General features: G+C 51.8%; 1 protein-coding gene across 3 annotated transcripts in view; it reads left to right on the plus strand.

Annotated features, from left to right (window-relative positions):
* SLCO2B1 (solute carrier organic anion transporter family member 2B1) overlaps window positions 1–19,834 on the plus strand; it is a 55,315-nt gene that overhangs the window by 32,920 nt on the left and 2,561 nt on the right. For 2 of the 3 annotated variants that reach the window (XM_055282957.1, XM_055282958.1), the window contains 6 exons: window positions 4,118–4,220; window positions 9,217–9,574; window positions 12,508–12,673; window positions 16,199–16,362; window positions 18,888–18,952; window positions 19,298–19,418. In XM_055282957.1, coding sequence (XP_055138932.1) covers window positions 4,118–4,220; window positions 9,217–9,574; window positions 12,508–12,673; window positions 16,199–16,362; window positions 18,888–18,952; window positions 19,298–19,418 — 977 coding nt within the window. The remainder of the gene's footprint in view (window positions 1–4,117; window positions 4,221–9,216; window positions 9,575–12,507; window positions 12,674–16,198; window positions 16,363–18,887; window positions 18,953–19,297; window positions 19,419–19,834) is intronic. The other variant, XM_055282959.1, reaches the window with a different exon arrangement.

The following is a 19,834-nucleotide window of genomic DNA, read 5'->3' on the forward strand; positions in this document are numbered from 1 at the left end:
GCCCATATATCAGTGGCCTGGCATGTCCTGGAATGGTAGTTCCGCTAGCGCTGGTGTGCTCTGTGGACCCTTTGCCTGTCTCCGAACCATCAGCAGTTCAAGAACTCCCTGGCGGCATGATGGCATCTCCTCTTGCTTTCATTTTTTCCCCCAAAAGTCTGACATTGGCCACACCCACTGCTGGTTAGAACCATCTCTTGCACTACTCTTTCAATTGATATTTACTAGATAACCACTATTTCACCCCAGGCCCTTGCTAGGCACAAGAGTTTGAACAGAAAACAAGATAAACATGAATCCTGCTCTTGCAGAGTTCAGGGTCCAGCAGGGGAGAAAGGTGTCAAATAAGGTTTGCCTCAGACCTAAAGCATGTAAAAAATAGACATTCTGTATTTTATTTAAAAATCAACTTAATTTCTACCCTGAATGCCCATCCTGCCAGATCATCAAGAAATTCAATCTCAGCCTTTCTCAGAGCTCTCTGACCAACGTGAAGCAAAGGTCCTGTGTCTTACACAGTGCCCAAGCACCAGGGAGGCCCCCCTCAGCAGACATCAGCATCAGCCCACTGTGGTCACTATGCTGATGCCCACTTGCCATCCTGGCCCATGTGGTTCCCTTACCATGCTTGGAGCAGAGTCTTGTTGAGGCTGGGAACCTAGGAGCCCAGCCTCCCTAGGTCAGCCTGCATCCTGCCCCTTGGAGGTCAATTGCTTCCGTGGGCCCTCTCTCAGAGGGTACGTGGCTCCTCGCTGCTCATGGAACCCACAGACTGCCCTGTCTCTGCCCCATCCTCTTTTCCAGGCTTTATTTTAGGGAAGATGGTATTCTTTTCCCCTCATCCTCAGAGCCTCCCTCTCTACTCAAACCCACCAGAACACCCAGCAGAACCTTCTCAAGGGACCCAAGCTCTGGAGACAAAAGACAGGAAGGGAAATCTTGCAATCCATTACTGCTTTCTGCCTTGCCACAAACATCCCCTGAGGACAGGAAACCTAGAGCCTGCTCCCTGCTGGAATGAAAGAAGAGAGAAGAAAGGGAAAAAAGCCCAAGGGAACACACACATGAATTAATATTTGAGTGAATTGTCCTGCTGGGACAGGCCAGCCTTGAGCCAGCCAGCATCAGGAAGCCAGGTTGGGGAGGCATGGAACAAGGGACCCCCCAAGGTGGTGGCTGACATGAAGGTTCTGAAATGTGGGGAAATCCAACAGTTGCCTCATGATGATCTCAGAAAAAATGAGATGGGAGAAGAAAGAGAAAGTGTCAGACCCAACCAGAGTGTAAGTCCTGTAGGAACCTCACAGGCAACATGGGAAGAGGAGGCAGAACCCGGAAGCCCAAATGAGTGCTCTCCAGCCCAACAGGTCCTTCCCTATGGTCCATGGCATCCTGGCCCTGGACATGAGGAAGCCTTGGCCTGCACACTCCTAGTTACAGGGAGCTTGCTTCCTCCCAGGGTAGCCTCTTCCAAACTGCTGTCCACACTGGGTGTAAGTCTTTTTTTTTTTTTTTGAAACAGGGTCTCACTCTATCGCCCAGGCTGGAGTGCAGTGGCATGATCTCAGCTCACTGCAACTGTTACCAGAAAGGGGCCTGGATCCAGACCCCAAGAAAGGGTTCTTGGCTCTCACACAAGAAAGAATTCGGGGCAAGTCCATAGAGTAAAGTGAGAGCAAGTTTATTAAGAAAGTAAAGGAATAAAGAATGCCTACTCCATAGGCAGAGCAGGGTGTTCCCGAAAGTAAGAGGAGGAACACGTCCACCCTAGGTACAATACATGTTTATATATAGGATGAAAAAAGATCATGGGGAGATGCGCTCTGCTACAAGGGTTTGTGATCAAGGATTTTCTTAATCACTATATTTTGCAATAATTGATATTATTTTATTTAAAGCAAAATTAGAAATGCTTCTGTTCTCCAGACATTGGGATATCAGGACACTCCTAAGTCTGGGTCTATTTAGTAAACATTATCAATCTGTTCCCTTAACCATAAACATCTAGAGCTAGGAATGCCTGACTTTCTGGGAATGCAGCCCAGCAAGTCCCAGCCTCATTTTCCTACCCCTCAGTCAAGATGGAATTGTTCTGATTCTAACGCCTCTGACAGTCTCCATCTCCCTGGCTCAAATGATCCTCCCTCTTCAGCCTCTTGAGTAGCTGGGACTACTGGTATGTACCACCACACCTGGCTGATTTTTTTTTTTCTTTTTGAGATGGAGTCTCACTCTGTTGCCCAGGCTGGAGTGCAGTGGTATGATCTCAGCTCACTACAACCTCCGCCTCCCAGGTTCAAGCGATCTTCTTGCCTCAGCCCCCCTAGTAGCTGGGATTACAGGCATGCGCCACCATGCCTGGCTAATTTTTGTATTTTTAGTAGAGACAGGGTTTCTTCATGTTGGCCAGGCTGGTCTTGAACTCCTGACCTCAGGTGATCCACTGGCCTCACCTTCCTAAAGTGCTGAGATTACAGGTGTGAGCCACCACGCCCAACCGATTTATTTTTATTTTTAGTAGAGACAAGATTTGACCATGTTGCCCAGGCTGGTCTTGAACTCCTGGGCTCAAGCGATCCTCCCACCTCAGGCTCCCAAAGTGCTGGGACTACAGCCGCGAACCATCACACTCGGCCTAGGCATAAGTCTTCTTCCAGGGAATTTTTTGCTTTTAATTCTGACCTCAGCCTACATAGAAAAATAACTAAATTACACTCCACTTGCTCACTTATATTCAAATGACCCTTTGCCCATAGCAACTTCTCCAAGATTTAGTTTCCTCATCTAAAAAGTGTGCACGGTAATAGTACCTGCCTCACACAGTTTTGTGTCAGAGAAATGTAGGTAGAGTACTCTAGGCCCTTGGCCTTGGTTGCCCCCTTCCTTCAGGGTGTACCAGTGAAGTGCTCAGGCTCTGGAGCCAAGCTGTCTGGATTCACATCCTAGCTGGACCACTTATTATCTGTGTGAAGTAAGTTGAAATAAGTTATTTTCTCTCTGTGTCTCAGTTTTATCACCTGACAAAAAAGGATTATTATGGTATCTACTTCGTTTTTTAAAAATGATTTTTGACTCTTATTTCCTTCTCCAAGTTGTTGGTAGGGATGTATATACTTCAGGAGGTTGTGAGGTTTCAGTAAGTTATGCATTAGTCATTAGAACAGTGCCCAGCATACAGTAAGTGCTTAGTAAGCATTAACCGTTATTTATCATTATTTCCTTTCTTATTTCTGCAATCAGAAGATGGTGATTGTGCCCACTCCGTCCACACACATGATATTCTCTTCTCCTCTTTTTCAAGAGTTGCACATAGGCCGTCCCCACCCAGGTGGAGGGACACACTCCAGGGTGTCCATGGGAATCTTCAGAGCTTGGACCCAAAGCTGAGCCCATCCTCTGGGTGTGGCTTGATTCATCCAAGAGGAGCAGTGACAGTGGGAGTGAAGATTGACTGGATTGGTGTGTTGGTGTTTTGGGTAACATTGGTGGTGATGATGGCAGTGGCAATGGAGATGAGGCTGGTGATACTGATCTTGGTGAAGACAGTGGTAGTGATGATGATGTTAGAGACAGTATAATGATATTGATGATTCTGATCACCATCATGGTGGTGGTGATTCTGAAGGTTCAGGTGACAGTGATAATGATGATTGTGCTGGTGGTGGTGATCATGACAGAGACAACAATAACAATCATCATATCGTGATGGTAATGTCATGACTAAATTTGTCACTTAGTCACAACGATATGGGTGATGTGAATGAGGGTGATATTTAAGCTGAGAGGAATAGAAATGATGACGATGATTATGGTGGTGATTTTCCTAAAAATGTTGGTGATTATTATGATGTTAATAGTGGTCATGACAACTAACCCACGTGGATACTGGTTGATGACAAAGTTTAACCACAAGCATTTTATTCATTCTTTCAAAGCCACTTGTTGGGTACCTATAGGGCCAAGAACAAATGGAACACTGCAGGCCTCAATTGCTCCTGAAGAGATGACAGGGTCCTCACCCTCTCCTCTCCAAGAGCTCTCCTCCCCAGCCCACAGCCAACTCTGAGTGGGATCGCTGGCATCCAGCAGACTGTCCTTGGTTTTGTGTCTCCTTCAGGTCAAGGACTCTCCCTCTAAGCAGAGCCCTGGGGACTCCACGAAGAAGCAGGATGGCCTAGTCCAGATTGCACCAAACCTGACTGTGATCCAGTTCATTAAAGGTAAGTCAGCTCAGACCAGGTTATGGGGAGCCAGGGCCAGAGGGGCCCTCGAGATTGTCAGGATCCAGTCCTTCCTGCCTTTCTTGATTCATCTTCTCTACCTGCAGACCCCTCATGAGCACCATCTACTCCTTGTGAGTCTTTGCACATGCAATCCTCTCTGCCTGGACCATCATTTTTTATTGCTTTCAAAACCTTCCCTATGGGCCAGGTGTTGAGGCTCATGCCTGTAATCCCAGCACTTTGGGAGGCCAAGGTGGACGGATCACTTGAGGTCAGAAGTTCGGTACCAGACTGGCCAACATGGTTAAACCCTGTCTCTACTAAAAATACAAAAATTAGCTGGGCATGATGGCGGGCACCTGTAGTCCCAGCCACTTGGGAGGCTGAGGCAGAAGAATCACTTGAACCCGGGAGGTGGAGGTTGCAGTGAGCCAAGATCACACCACTGCACTCCAGCAGACAGAGACTTCATTTCAAAAACAACAAAAACAACAACAACAAAAAACCTTCCCTATCCCTCTAGGTCCAGCTCAAAAGCCACTACTTTCTCCACATGTCCAGCTCTCCCAGCCAGCAAGGCCACTTCCCTCCCTCTTTGGTTCTCAGAACCCTCAGGGCTTCTAGATCAGTTCAGATCTGGGCCTGTGCTCCTGAAGGTCAGGCCTGTGCTGGCTCATCTATGACCCTTCCTCTCCTCCCACCCGCCACTAAGCCTGCAAATGGGAGGCCATCAGGAAATTGTCAAGTTCCCAGACACTGGCATTGGCGGAGAGAGCTCTGGGCTAAAATCCAGAACCTGGGCTTTTGTCCCTGATCCCCGCTCCTTTCTGGGCCTCCGTTTCCCCATCTATATAGCCAGGAGTAGACTCAATGATCTAACATCCTTGAGGCTATGATCCTGAGACTACGAACTCAGTCTATCAGTAACCAGAGTACACATTATGACCAGGCCATTCTTTCTCAAGATTATGACCCCAGGGGCATTGATTGAGTGTCTGCCGTGTGCCCACCTCTTACAGAGCACTGGATGGCAGGTCAGAAGACTTGGATTTGAGTCCTGCCCCTAACAGTGACAAGTGTACAATCTTAAAGAAGTTAGTTTCCTTTTCTAAATTGAGTTTCCTTATCTGGAAGATTGGGTCAATAATCCTTGCTCTGCCTGTCTCAAGGGCTATTATGAGAATCAAATGAGATGAAAAATGGAAAGCCTCTTTATGTTATTAAAAAAACTGTACTTATATATAAGGTACAATTATTTCAATTATTACTCTTGTTCCACCGTTATTCTGACCATGCCCTAGGGTAGTAAATTGAGCTGCCTGTGGTTTAGGAGGGTATGTCCACAGGAGTTGCTTCATAGTCCTTACTGAGGATTTCTGCAACAGGAAGGAATTAAGCCTATTCTTGGGAAGAGCTTCGTAAGATTTGATGTTGGGGCAGGACATGGTGGCTCACACCTGTAATGCCAGCACTTTGGGGGACCAAGGCAGGAGGACCTCTTGAGCCCAGGAGTTTGCGACCAACCTGGACAACATAAGGAGACCCTGCCTCTACAGAAATAAAAATAAAAAATAAAGAATTAGCCAGGCTTGGTGGTGCATGCCTGTGGTCCAAGCTACTGTGGAGGCTGAGGTGGGAGGATCGCTTGAACCTGGGAGTTTGAGGCTGCAGTGAGCTGTGATCTCGCCTCTGCGCTCCAACCTGGGTGACTGAGAGAAACCCTGTCTGAAAAAAAAAAAAAAAAGACTTGATGTTGGGATATCGGTAATCTAGCTCCCAGTTTTTTCAGCACTCCCAGGGAAAGAGAGGGCTTGGACTCCGTGCATGGTGCTGGGCCTAGAGGCAAGGGCCGGGACTCCCTAGCCTCAGGCCACCCCCAGATGCTATTAGGCCCCAGCACTCTGCGCTGCTGAATTGCTTATTAATCACTGTTTGGGCTTCTGCCCGGAGGGAAGCTGCTGAAATTGGAACCTAGAGCAAGTGTTCTAGGCCAGATTGTCTCTGGTGGTTTCAGCTTCTACATGAGCCTGGAGGGAATCAGGTCAGGGGTGCCCTCAGGCCCTGTGGCTGGTGAGCCAGCCTGGCTTCTGCTGAGCTCCAGGGGCCAGTCTGACTCTAGGGCCTGGCCTTGACCACCTGGTGCCACAGGGAAGGCCGAGGGAGGAGGAACCATGGTCCTTCAGCTGGAGGTGCCCTATACTCTTGGGGAAAGATAATCCCTGAGCTAGGAAAGGCCCCTGTCAGATGGGGGAGACAGTCTCTGAGCTGGGGGAAGCCCCTGTCTAATGCGAGAGATACAATCTCTCTGATGGAGGATACGTAGTCCCCGAATGGAGCGAGACCCTGCCTTGTCTGAAGGAAGAGACCTGACCTCTGCGATGGAGAAGGCCCCTGTCTGATAAGGGAGACGTAGTCCTTGAACTAGAGGAGGTTCCTGTCTAATGGGGGAGACATTGCCCTTGAGTTAAGGGAAGCCCCTAACTAATTGGAAGAAGCATAGTCCCTAGACTGAGGGAGAACCTGTTCTATTTGACAGAGGAAACCTGGCCTGTAGCTGGGTGAGGCTCCTGGCTGATGAGGAAGACAGAGTCACTGACTTGAGGGAGGCCCTGGCTTGTCAGATGGGGGAGACACTGTGCTGTGCTAAGGGAAGCCCTGTCTCATGGGAAAGATCTGCCTCAGAGCTGGAGATGGGCCCTGGAATTCCTCTGCAGGTAGCCCTATCTTAGTGAAAGGCATAGTCTCTGCCCTCCAGGAATTTTCCATCTATTCCAGTGCCAGGCTGTGAATGCTGAGGAGAGATGGGGGATGGCTATAAAGCACACTGCAGTGATCAGTGCAGGAGAATGGACTGGAAGCAATCCATGAGATGGAGCCCTCTGGAGTCAGGCAGCCAGAGAGGCACAGGATGGGGGGAGGAGGATAGAAGGGAGAGTGGACTTTGTACTAGGAGTCAGGAGACCCTAGGAAACTCCTGGCCCTAAACTGGCCTCTGGATGAACTTGGGCGAGCCCGTGTCCCTCTCTAGACTCTACCATGCAGTAGGGACACCTGTACAACCTGGACCATGCCAGATTGAAATTCATGGCTCAATATAAGGCCTCAGATGCCCTGGCCAGAGCAGCTTATGGCAAGAAGGCTGAGCAGCTACCTGGGGTCACAGCGAGCCTCATACCTCTTCACTCTAATGCTAGTTAAATGCATGGTGTGCAGCAAGGAGCCAGGGACAGGAGGCAGGCCTGGCACAGAAAAGGGGGAATTCCACAGTCCCCACCCACCCCTCCTGAACTGTTTGTCTTTATTTTCTGGCTCCCAAGGAAACAGATCCTAACCTGGCCCAGGGGGCTAGGGAACCAGCTGGCTTGGCTCTGCTCTGTGGACAGACAGAAATCTTCCCGTGACAGAGGCCCTGGTCCTGCTGCTGCAGGAACAGAAGGAGCCCCCACCTGGCCCAGAGAACCCCCATGGCTCCACCAGCCCGGCCTGGCAAGTGGTTTGCTCCTCTCCCTCCATACCTTATATTTGACTTCAGTCTTGCCTACTGCAGGCAGAAACACATGTTAGTGGAGAGAGGATTTCATGTGTTGAACAGAAAGTGTCCTTGACACTTTCACCTGGGCTGTCCCTACCAATGAGCATCACTTGGCTGCTGGAGCCCAGAGAGGAAAGGACTTACCCACCCTTTTGTGCCCTTTAGTTTAGCACACTTGCAATGGGGGCAACCTGCGAATGAGGCACCATTTTAGGAGCTAGCAGGAGACTGGGGAGGTAATTTTTTGCCAAAACAGTCACTTTTTGTCCTGCCTCCAAGTATTTGCCCCTCCTGGGCCCCTACTCAATTCCTTTTCCTTCTCGCTTCACCTCCCCAGATCTCCCCTGCTCCCCATTCTTTAGGCCCTAGCTCTGTCCCACTTCCAGGAAGTCGCCCAGCACCAAACAGACTCAGATTTCACCTTCTCTGGAGGTCTTTGATTCTGCCCCGGACATACTGACATTTGATCACATATTAGTCCATATATCCATTCATACCTTCCTTCATTCCATGAATTCAGGTGCCTCCTATATCCCAGCCTCTGGAGATTTAGTAATTAACACAACAAACAAAACCCCCTGATCTTTTAAAGAAGGCTTACATTCTGGTAGGGTGACAATAAAACAGCTAGATGAGTGAAAGGTATAGTACATTAGGTAGAGGGCTATGGAGAAATAAAAGCTAGGAATAGGGAGGTCAGGGAAGGGGACTGGGGCCTCTGTTTGGGATGCGAGGGAGGATGGAGGCCTGGGTGGCTTGGAAAAAGCTGTAGCAGGACAGGATGGAAAGAACTGGGTGGGGCAGGGAAGATGAATGAATACGTAGAATAGAAAAAATGAAATGACATGGGATGGGATGGATGAAATTGAATCAAATAGGATGGCATGGACCAGAACTATATGGAACTGAATAGAATTGAATGGAAAAAAAAAACACAACAAATAAGATATAGTCTAACTAAGTGGAACAAAATGAAACAGAAATTCAAAAATGAACTAGAACAAGGGCCAGGCGTAGTAGCTCACGTCTGTAATCCTAGCACTTTGGGAGGCCAAGGTGGGTGGACTTCTTGAGGCCTAGGTTTCGAGACCAGCTTAGCCAACATAGCAAAACTCATCTCTACTAAAAATACAAAAATTAGCCAACATGGTGGTGCACGCTTGCAGTTTCAGCCACTCAGGAGTCTGAGGCCAAGAATCACTTGAACCCAGGAGGCAGAGGTTGCAGTGAGCTGAGATTGTGCCACTGCACTCCAGCCTGGGCAACAGAGAAAGACTCCGTCTCAAAACAAAAAACAAAAAAAAAAAAACTAGAATAAATGGAATGGAGTCAAATGGGATAAAATTCATTGCTGGTTGGAAGGAATGGAACTGCTTGAACTGAGCAGGGCAGGAGGGCAGTCTCTGCTGGACAGCTTGGCTGCCCTGCCTGCCCTGAGCTCCTCTGCACTCACCCCCACAGTCTTCCCCAGGGTGCTGCTGCAGACCCTACGCCACCCCATCTTCCTGCTGGTGGTCCTGTCCCAGGTATGCTTGTCATCCATGGCTGCGGGCATGGCCACCTTCCTGCCCAAGTTCCTGGAGCGCCAGTTTTCCATCACAGCCTCCTACGCCAACCTGCTCATTGGCTGCCTCTCCTTCCCTTCGGTCATCGTGGGCATCGTGGTGGGTGGCATCCTGGTCAAGCGCCTCCACCTGGGCCCTGTGGGATGCGGTGCTCTTTGCCTGCTGGGGATGCTGCTGTGCCTCTTCTTCAGCCTGCCGCTCTTCTTTATCGGCTGCCCCAGCCATCAGATTGCAGGCATCACCCACCAGAGTAGGTGAGTGTGTGCGTGGGCACGTAAAGGCAAGCCTGGGAGGACGGGACAGGGAGGACAGGGTCCCTGGGCAAAGGCCAGGATGGCAGGGCACCCCCTGCCTCAAATCTCGCCTCCCCAACTCTGCTTAACAGCCCTTTAGAGATTCGAGTCAAGCAGTCGGGTGCTCCAGAAGGCTCCAGGGTAGGTGTCAGGCACCACTGGAAGGGGCATGGATGAGACTTCAGGGGCAGAAACTCTCAAGCCCGGGAGGGTGTGGAGGCTGAGACAGGGCAGAGCCATCCATGGGATGGCATCTCCAGAGTGACCAAGCCCTGTGGACCCAACAGAGATGGGCCAGAGGCTGCATCACAGGAGCCAGGACCCAGCTCAGCCAGCGGAATGGCCTGCCCAGGAGGGAGCATGCTCTCCATCCCGGGGATGAGAGGGGACAAGAGAGTGAGCAAGGGGCTGGATGGCCCCTATCAGGGAGGCTGCAGAGGGGACTCAGACACTGGGAAAAGATTGGACAGCAGACCTCTGATATTTTGGGTTTTAGAGCTTGGGAGCTAAAATTCTGATATTCCATGACTCTAAAATTACAGAATTCTTTTTCCACATCTGTGAGGCAGCACCTGCCTCTGCCCTCCGGGAGGAAGTCTCTTGATTTCTCTCTCTCCAATTCTCCCTCACACCTTCACCCTTGGGAGCCTTCTTGGAGAGGATGTTGGAAGTCACATTCCTGCCTCTTCTCCAGAATGATTTCATTTTTCCTGGAAACTGCTCCAGGCTTAGATTGGCCCAACACTCAGCTAGAATTTCCCAACTTTCTCTGTCCCCACTCCTTGCTTGGCATCTTCTGCCTCCACCCAGGTGCCAGCTTTCATCACCAGGAGTCCTCCTGCATGGTTGTCGGGGGCTCAGCTCAGGGCCAAAGAGCACCCAGCCCTTCCCTGTCTGTCCCAGGTCCCACCCTTGCTGATCTCTCCCCCATCTCCCCTCCCTCCTCCCCCTTTCATTCTCTGCCCCTCTTTTCCCACATAGGGAGGCAACTCTGCTCTCTAGCCTGGGGCTTCCCGTGTGCAGAGCCTTGTTCTAGGCACTGCAGCGGGGGTTTAGCCACGTCCTCAGGAAGTCCCTGGTCTGAGGAGGGAGGCAGGTCCTCAATCAAATGATTTTTAGAGTAAAAAGTAAATGGATATTTTATCACAATTTTTTAAATATGCATGGGAGAAAAAGTCAGCTCATCCCACATGCCCCATCTCTCTTCTCCCTTTCACACCTTAGCTTTGACATCTCATGTCACCTGTGTTCTCATCTAAATTCTTGCGATTTATTCACTAAGCTCTGGGTTCTAATTCACTGAAGAGACCGTCTGGGACCAACTGAGCTAGGCAAGAAGAACTTTCCATATTCCTGCACAACCGCAGGTACTAACAGCTGCAAGAACCGAAGGTCTCCCTTGGCTCAGCGTCTTCCCATGTTACGTCTCACTGAATCCCCACGGGATCTCTGTAATGGGTCCTGTTATTAGCCCCATTTCACAGATGAGTACAGCAAGGCTCAGAGAGGTGAAGTCACCCCACAGCTGGAACAGGGTAGAGCCTGGAGCCAGGACACTCCCCACCAAAGCAATCAGCTCCAGGTGGTCAATAAGAGCGAGGAGCGGAGGAAGAGCCCCCTAGCTCTTATCTGCTCAGCCTTCCAGCTGCTAGCAGAGGGTTCTGGGAAGTGCTTCACCCTTGGCAGAGTCCCCTGGCACTGCCTCCTGATGGGCCCTCAGCTCAGACAGTGCCAGCCTTCCCACTCCATCCCCACCCCGAGGGAGATGTGCCAAGACGTTGTCAGACACACACGAACACTGTCTGGCAGAGGAGGAAGAGGAAATATTTTGTGGCTGATGATCTTCCTTCCCTCTCAGATGGAGTGCCCCCTCACCCCAGGGAGGGAGAGGAGCTCACTTTGCCCCATGCCCCACTTCCCCACTCCACACCCTGGCTAGAGACTGTCTCCAGCTCCTGCTCACCCTCTTCCCCATGGAACTGACATTTCACTAAGCACCAGTCCCAGCCTCACTGATCATCCTGGGTCTCTGCCCCACACCCACCCCAAGCCCAAGACAGGAACCTCCAGCTTCCGCCTCTGGCCTCCTCCGCAGCCTGGCCACTGGACCCCTGTGTGACCCTGAAAGGCACAGCCTCTCTGGGCCTCTGTCTCCCTGGCAGGTTAGCTGTGCTCCCCACTAGCGTGAAGCCAGGTGACACTGTGAGTCCCAGGGGCTACCTCCCTGCCCTCCTCCCAGGGTGACCTCCCCCTCAGACTAAGCCTCCCTCTGACCTCCTGCCCCTGCCCACCTTCACCTTGCCCTGGCCACCTGGAGCTGGGGCACCCTGGGGATTTGGGAACAGGCTCTCGGAGGGAGGCAGGTGGGACTAAAATGTGCCGTGGACACAGTGAACAGGGTGGTGGGAGTGAGACTGCAGGATGGCCGTGACAGGCAGAGAAACTGAGGCCCAGAGAGGCAGGAACAGGCTGGAGATCCCACGGGTGGTCAGGTCTCCTGATCGGGTCCCACACTCATAGCTCTGATTTTCTGAGAAGGGAAGCAATCATTGATTTTCAGAGAAAGGAAGCTCATTGAGGGAAAGATACTCTTCATCTGACACTAACTTCTGGGAGGAATTTATCTTGTATACCCTGTAGAAGGGTCACTGAGGTGCAGAGATGTTTGAAGAAGCTCAAAGGCTTGTAGGATTGAGGGGGCCTGTCTCCATACTTGCCCGTCTTCATTGCAAGGAGCTCACTATCACACCATCATCGGGCAGCCCTGATGATGAAAATCCTGTGTGGAGCTGAAATCTCTGGCCATTGCTCTCAGCTACAGGGCCGAGGAGGCCCCAGCTAGTGGCCTAAGGGAGGGAAGCCAGGACAACCCTACTGGCCTTCTCTCCCACCAGTGCCCAGCCTGGGCTGGAGCTGTTTCCAAGCTGCATGGAGGCCTGCTCCTGCCCATTGGACGGCTTTAACCCTGTCTGCGACCCGAGCACTCGTGTGGAATACATCACACCCTGCCATGCAGGCTGCTCAAGCCAGGTGGTCCGGGATGCTCTGGACAAAAGCCAGGTGAGTCAGGCCTCTCATGGCAACCTCTGCCCCTCAGGGCTCTGCCTGCCATGTCTCTGTGGGCCTGTCATACTCTCCACTTCTGCATGCTGTCACTCTGTAGCTCTCTTCTCTCTCTGTCTCTCCTGTTGGCAGATGTAGAACATTATTCTCTCAATAAGCTTTCATTGGCCGGGCGCAGTGGCTCATGCCTGTAATCCCAACACTTTGGGAGGCCAAGGCAGGCGAATGACTTGAGGTCAGGAGTTCCAGACTGGTGAAACCCATCTCTACTAAAAATACAAAAAATTAGCCAGGCGTGGTGGTGTGCATCTGTAATTCCAGCTACTCAGGAGGCTGAGGCAGGAGAGTCACTTGAACCCGGGAGGTGGAAGTTGCAGTAAGCCGAGATCATGCCATTGCACTCCAGCCTGGGCAACAAGAGTGAAACTCCATCTGAAAAAATAAAAATAAAGCTTTCATTGCCAGCCTGGGCCCAGGGCACAGAGGTGAATCATTCTGGCTTCCAGATCTCTGTGCAGGGGAGATGCAAAAGGAAAGAACTCACAGGAATTCCAGAGGTGCTGATAGGTAAGACAACTGGTCCCTACAAGTACATACAAAGATGAAAAGAGACACATCCTACCTGGGTGGGGGTGGGTCCCAGAAGGCTTCACGGGAAGTGGCATTTGTGCCAGACATTCAAGAATGAATGGGTAAACTAGGACTTGGGAGGGAAGGGCTTTCCAGGCAGGGGGAAATGCCCTCAGCAGAGGTTTGGAGGAACACACATGCGCAAGCATGCACACACACTGTTTCTGTTGGAGCAGAAGCACAAGGGTTCATGAAGGGAAGGCAGGGCCCAGAAAAAGAGGGGCCTTGAATGCCAGGCCAAGAGTGGGGACTTTCTGGAGAGCAGTGGGGAGCCATGGATGGGTTTTCAGCCAGGGAGTAACAAGTTCAGATCTGTGTTTGATCATGCTTGAGGCCATAGTGTGGGGGCAGGCGAGCAGAGTACAAGATAGGACACAGAAGGCTAGCGAGCATTCAGTCAGTCAGTCAGTCAACAAACTTTCACTGGTCTCTTCCTCTGTGCCAGGCCCTGTGCTGGGAGCTGAGGACTCAGAGCCAAGGGGCCCAGTGGGGAAATGAAGGCAATATAATCAGCAGCAGTGCATTCTGAATCTTAGGAGGGCTAAGACCAGCTGGTTCCTCCTCCCCCTTTTCCTGAGTTCCCCAAAATGACAAAGGGGGACAATGTCTGCCTTCTCAGGCCCCCAGGCTGTAGTGAAGCCTGGGGGATTTGTGGGGGCAGCAGCATCAGGCTGGTGGTTATGACATCTCCCTCTCTCCAGAGTCCTCCCACCTCCCACCCTCCTGCTGGGCATCAGCATCTAAACCCGAGGCTCCTCCAGGGAGAGACCTGGGCTGCACCGGCTGGTGCAGAAGAACCTGTTGATGGTTCATAGTCCTTCAGAAGCCAGCCAGACACCACCTGGGCCTGAGAGCCCTTCCAGAGGCCCCCAGGCCTTGGCAGGTGGAGCAGTACCTGGGGATATGGGACCCAATTCAAATTCCTCTTCTGCCTCTAACTGACTCTGTTACCTTAGGCAAATTATTTAACCAGTCCCTCAGTTTCTTGGTCTGCAAAATAGGGGAGATATTACTGAGTGCCTACTACAGAGCAGGAATGTGCTGAATAAATGCTTTACCTGGATGAATTCATTAACTAGTAAGCAAAGCGCCACATAACATTATCCATGAAAGCACATAGCACAGTGCCTAGGCAATTTTAAATACTCAGTAACACACATTCCTATTACGCCCATTGTACAGATGAGAAATGGAGGCCCAGGAAAGGACCAGACATTGCCCAGAGTCTCAATACCAGGGCACCAAGGCCCTGGCCTCCCAGCCAGCCGCCTCTTTGGAGCATCACGGAGGCTTGGATTTAGGTGCAGTATTTGGAGGAGGGTGCAGCTGAGACCGGGCCAGCACTCAGGGACTGTTGTCACACTGGCCTGGAATTGTGTCTTGACATGTTTGCCTCCTTCGATTGTGAACATCTTGGCTCAGGGATGGGTGGCTCAGCGCCCAGCACAGCTGCTCAGTAACAGCTTATGAGTGCATGAGTGAATGAGGTAAGATGGGGCAGGTGGGCGCCTGCACAGGTGCGGAGCTGAATGCTCTGGGGGAATGAGACTCTGAGGCAGCAGAAAGATTGAAGTCATTCATAAGAAAAACTTCCTGCCATGGAATTAAATGAATGTGAAGGGTCAGGAAAAACCCAAGTGAAGGGTCAGGAAAAACCTAAGTGAAGCCTCCAGCCTTTGCGTTCATCCCGGCAACCCTCTGCTTCTGAGAAAAGGAGCAGGGGCAGGATGCCTCTCTCCCAGGAAGCTCGCCTTAGCATTTCCATTTCTTGTCCCTCCATTGTATCTCCAGCCTGTAGTTGGAGGTTCAGGGGCCACTTTTCCTGCAGTGTAAGATGATATGCACTTAGGGGTCACACAGCTTGTGTGAAGGGTCTTCAGACCTTTGTGTGAAGGGTCAGCACACCTTCATCATGCATGTTGGCTCTGCCGGCCAATGGAGAGTGCCTGGTCACCCAAGCCTAAGTGCTCACATGCTCACTCTCTCTTGCCTTTCTCTGATTCCACCTGCTAAGTAACTTCAAATCTAAACCCATTTGTCCATCCACCCCCAAGCCCACTCTATGATGGGCCCCTTGGCCTGCCTCCCCGATCTGGTCCCTCCTCCATGCAGCCCCCAGAACACCCTTTGTACCATCCAGTCTCATCTACCCCTTGCTTAAAATTCTCCCAAGGCCCCCAGCATCCACCTCAGGGATTCCCAACCCTTTTCACACTGAGAAGTGTCAGCAGCTGCCAGGGCTGAAGGTGAGAGGCCCAGAGGGCTCCAGCTGCCCAGGCCAGCCAGCCACTTCTAGGGTTGATGGGACAAATCCCTGCACACCTATCTCCCATCTGAGGCCCTGTGTGGCTGGGGCACATGAGTCTAGAAGCTCTGGTCTATGGGAAAGTAAAGAGAAGCCCAGGCCTCTTGGCTTGGGCTGGCTTCTATCGGGTGCCTGTGGGCCCTGGCAGTCCAGATCACTTCTCAGAGTCCTTGGCTGGAGGTTTTCCTGGCTACCTAGGGAGGGAGTGCAGGCTGGGATCAAACACTCCAGGGGGCCAGCCCGGGGACATGGCCAGCCTGGGGATGTTTTCTTACAGTTGGTGTGTAGAATGTGGGGGAATGATGCTCTCCTGGGTCCCTCCCTCTTCTTCTCTACTTTCTCTCTGCTTCCCTCTCCCTGCCTACCGCCTCAGCCCAGGCTCAACTTGCGCATAGACAGCCCTTGAAGTGCCTGCTCCTCAAGCCGTCTTTGCTCAGCCAACGGGTCAGAATCTCGGACTCCCAGCCAGCTCTACCCCAACTGGCTGTGCGACTTGGGCCTCTCACAAGCCTTCCCCGCTTCAAGCCCTTGGCCAGCTGCCTGCCCTTGGAGGCTCTTGAAGTCTCTTCCTCCTCTTCCCACTCCAGGTTTTCTACACCAACTGCAGCTGCGTGGCAGAGGGCAACCCCGTGCTGGCAGGATCCTGCGACTCAACCTGCAGCCACCTGGTGGTGCCCTTCCTGCTCCTGGTCAGCCTGGGCTCGGCCCTGGCCTGTCTCACCCACACACCCTCCTTCATGCTCATCCTAAGGTGAAGGTGGGGGCAGGGCAGGGGAAGGTGGATACCAGGAGGTCCTTAACCACAGGCAGAACAAGGAATTCCAAGGGCGGAGTTCAAGAAAGGAGGCCAGTCGGGTGTCCTGGCCCCCACAACGTGGCCTTAACTGTGTTCATCCCATGGCAACCTACTGAGGCAAGATTTTCTCCCCATCTTGCAGATAAGAAAATTGAGGCTCAGAGAAGTTCAGGAGCTGGCCCCCGTCACATAGCAAGTGTTGGGTGGAATAGTACTGGTTCCCTGGTCCAGAGCCCAGGCTCCTCTTGCCCAGGGAAGAGGAGGACACACCTAGGGCCCTGTCCTGGCCTCTAGAGGTGAGGGCATCATACCTGCAATGGATGAGCTGCAGGAGGTGCATCTAGGAAACCAAACTGTGTCAGTCTGGTGCATGACTCTGAATGCTGCTTCAAGGCTACATACAAGTGCTTATTAGGTGCCCGCTGTGGACCCAACCCATGCTGAGCACTGCCTTTTGGGCCAAGATCTTTGTGGCCCTCGTCCTAAGAATGCCTGCTCACCCTGACAAATTGTCACCTGAGTTCAAAGTCAGGGTCTCCTGGGGTAAGGGCTGGGATAAGAGGACTGAGTGAGAAAAAAATAGTTTTTCTTTTTTTTTTTTTTTTTTGAGACGGAGTTTTGCTCTGTCGCCCAGGCTGGAGTGCAATGGCGCAATCTCGGCTCACTGCAACGTCCTCCTCCTGGGTTCAAGTGATTCTCCTGCCTCAGCCTCCCTAGTAGCTGGGATTACAGGCACCTGCCACCACACCCAGCTAATTGTATTTTTAGCAGAGACGGGGTTTCACCATGTTGGCCAGGCCGGTCTCGAATTCCTGACCTCAGTGATCCACCTGTCTTGGCCTCCCAAAGTGCTGGGATTACAGGCGTGACCCACCACACTCGGCTGAGAAAAACAGTTTTTCTATTCTCTCACTCAACAATCAACACAGAAGACTTCTGCGACCAGAAGTGTGGGGGTATTTTCCCACACACCAGGCACTCAATTAATTCTGCAGTGGACCCTAGCCAGTGTCCTCCAATTCTATTCTGACACAGTCTACCTGGAGACAGCATCAGATCCCGCAGGCTGAGCGCTCAGTCCCACAAGACTTCCCCTCCACTTTCCATGCCAACCGCAAGCCCCAGGCTGTTTTACCAATGATTCTGACCGACCAGCCATACACTGGGATTTTCACAGCCCCATCTTTGAGTTTGCTTTATTTGCTAGAGTGGCTCACAGAGCTCAAGAAAACATCTACTTAATGTTTATCGGTTTATTATAAAAGATATTACAAAGGATACAGATGAAGTGATGCATACGGCGAGGTATGGGGGAGGAGCTTTCATGCCCTCGCTGGCTGCACCCTGCAGGGACCTCCATGTGTTCAGCTATCCGGAAGCTCTCCAAAGCTTCATTATGTAGGCATGATTGATTAAATCACTGGATATTGGCAGTCACCTTAACCTTCAGCCCCTCTCCCCTTGCTGGAGGTTGGGGCTGAAGTCTCAACCCTCTAATCCTGCTTTGGTCCATCTGGTGACCAAGGCCCAGCCTGAAGCTACCTAGGGGCTGCTCACCATCGATCAACTCATTAGCATACAAAAAGACACTTCTCACTTTGAAGATTCCAAGAATTTTAGGAGTGTATGCCGGGAAGACCAGATACATATCTCACAATATCACAGGGACCTCAGAGCAAGATAATTTCCATTTTCCTTCTCCTGGGATTATTTTATTCACTATCTACTTTCTTGGAAATTAGAAGGGAAATGGAGCCCCTTGCAAATACCAGAAGACATGTAGATCTAGAACACAAGCTGGCCTGGGAGAGAAAATAGAGGAATCAGATGCCCAACAGGCAGCCTGACTAAAAGGAGTTGAGAACACAACCTCAGGGCTGCGTGGAAACAGGCCCTGACCGCCGTGGGCCATGAGATCTTGGCCAAGTTATTGAATCTGTCTAAGTGTCAGTCTCCTTATCTGTAAAATGGGGCTAATGTACACCTCCCTCATAGGAGTGATGTGGGGTTGCAGGGCAGAATTACTGAGCCCGTAGTAAGCGCTCCATAAATGCCGGCCACTGGTGTTGTCTGGCAGCAGCCAGAGGATCGCAGGCTGTGGCGTTACAGTGGTTGGGGATGCTGGGGAAGTGTCTGACTGTCCCAGCTCCAGATCATGCCAACTGTAGGAGTAAGGGGAGAATTTGATGGGACCAGTGGGTGGAGGAAAAGGAGTGATGTCTGTGACCAGAAACATACAGAGGTCAGCACAGGACCCTGATGGTCAGTGGGTGTGTTATCTTTTATATGGGACCAGGCTCTGCAGGTTGAAAAAGGATGGGGAACGTCCCTGAGCCCCCAGCCTAGGTCATCAGATGGGAGGGAGGCTGGCTTTTGGTGGTGGGAGAGAAGGGCATAATGAGAACCCTTCAACGTTGATGCATGGCCCTTGGGGGCTGGAACCCCTCCAACCTCATGTTGCCCATGTCTCTGCTTATTAGAGGAGTGAAGAAAGAAGACAAGACTTTGGCTGTGGGCATCCAGTTCATGTTCCTGAGGATTTTGGGTAAAGATCTTGCTTGGGACCACTGGTGGTGGTGATGGGGTCCAGATGCCCACTGCGTGCCAGGCCTGGGGCACAAGCATGAGCGGAACTCAATCCCTGATCTTAGGGCTCACAAGCCCATGGGGTGACAGACCTGGCCCAGCTCTCCTAGAGCGGGGTGTACAGGCAGAGTCTAGACAGCCTGTCAGGAAGCCACCTCGGATGGATGCAGGGGTGGGGCGGGCTTGAGGGCCAGAGAGCCAAGAGGCCCCAGTAACCCAGAGCCCCTGAGGGGTTGTACATGCCAGGGAGGGGGCAGGGCAGGACGGTGGGCCTTCGTTGCCCCCTGAGCACCGCCTCCCTCAGCCTGGATGCCCAGCCCCGTGATCCACGGCAGCGCCATCGACACCACCTGTGTGCACTGGGCCCTGAGCTGTGGGCGTCGAGCTGTCTGTCGCTACTACAGTAACGACCTGCTCCGAAACCGGTGAGACCTGGTTTTACGGCTTGTGGGAAGGGTGCTGGAAATACTCTCAGAGTCCCAGGCAGGATACCAGCAGGGAGGGGAGGTTTCATTTAAGTCTACCTGCTAGGTGACAGGTGTCATTATATATTCAGTGCTGAGCTCACCAGTCCTTCAAGCTAGACACTGCCCCCCTCCTTTTATAGATGAGGAAAGTGAGAGTTAAAGCAAGTAGCCCAAGGTCACACAGCTAATAACTGGCAGAGCTGGGCCTTGACCACAGAGTCTGTGCAGGAACTTGGGGAGAAACAGAGGAGCAGCCACGCTGCGAGAGGGACTTGGGGTGAAGGGCTGGGGAGAAAGCCCTGTCTAGGACACAAGAGGCCTGGGTTTCAGGCCCAGCTCTGTCTCCCTCATCATGGGACTTATCTTCTCTGGGG

This window comes from Symphalangus syndactylus, chromosome 6, assembly GCF_028878055.3.
Source record: "Symphalangus syndactylus isolate Jambi chromosome 6, NHGRI_mSymSyn1-v2.1_pri, whole genome shotgun sequence".
NCBI classification, from domain to species: domain Eukaryota; kingdom Metazoa; phylum Chordata; class Mammalia; order Primates; family Hylobatidae; genus Symphalangus; species Symphalangus syndactylus.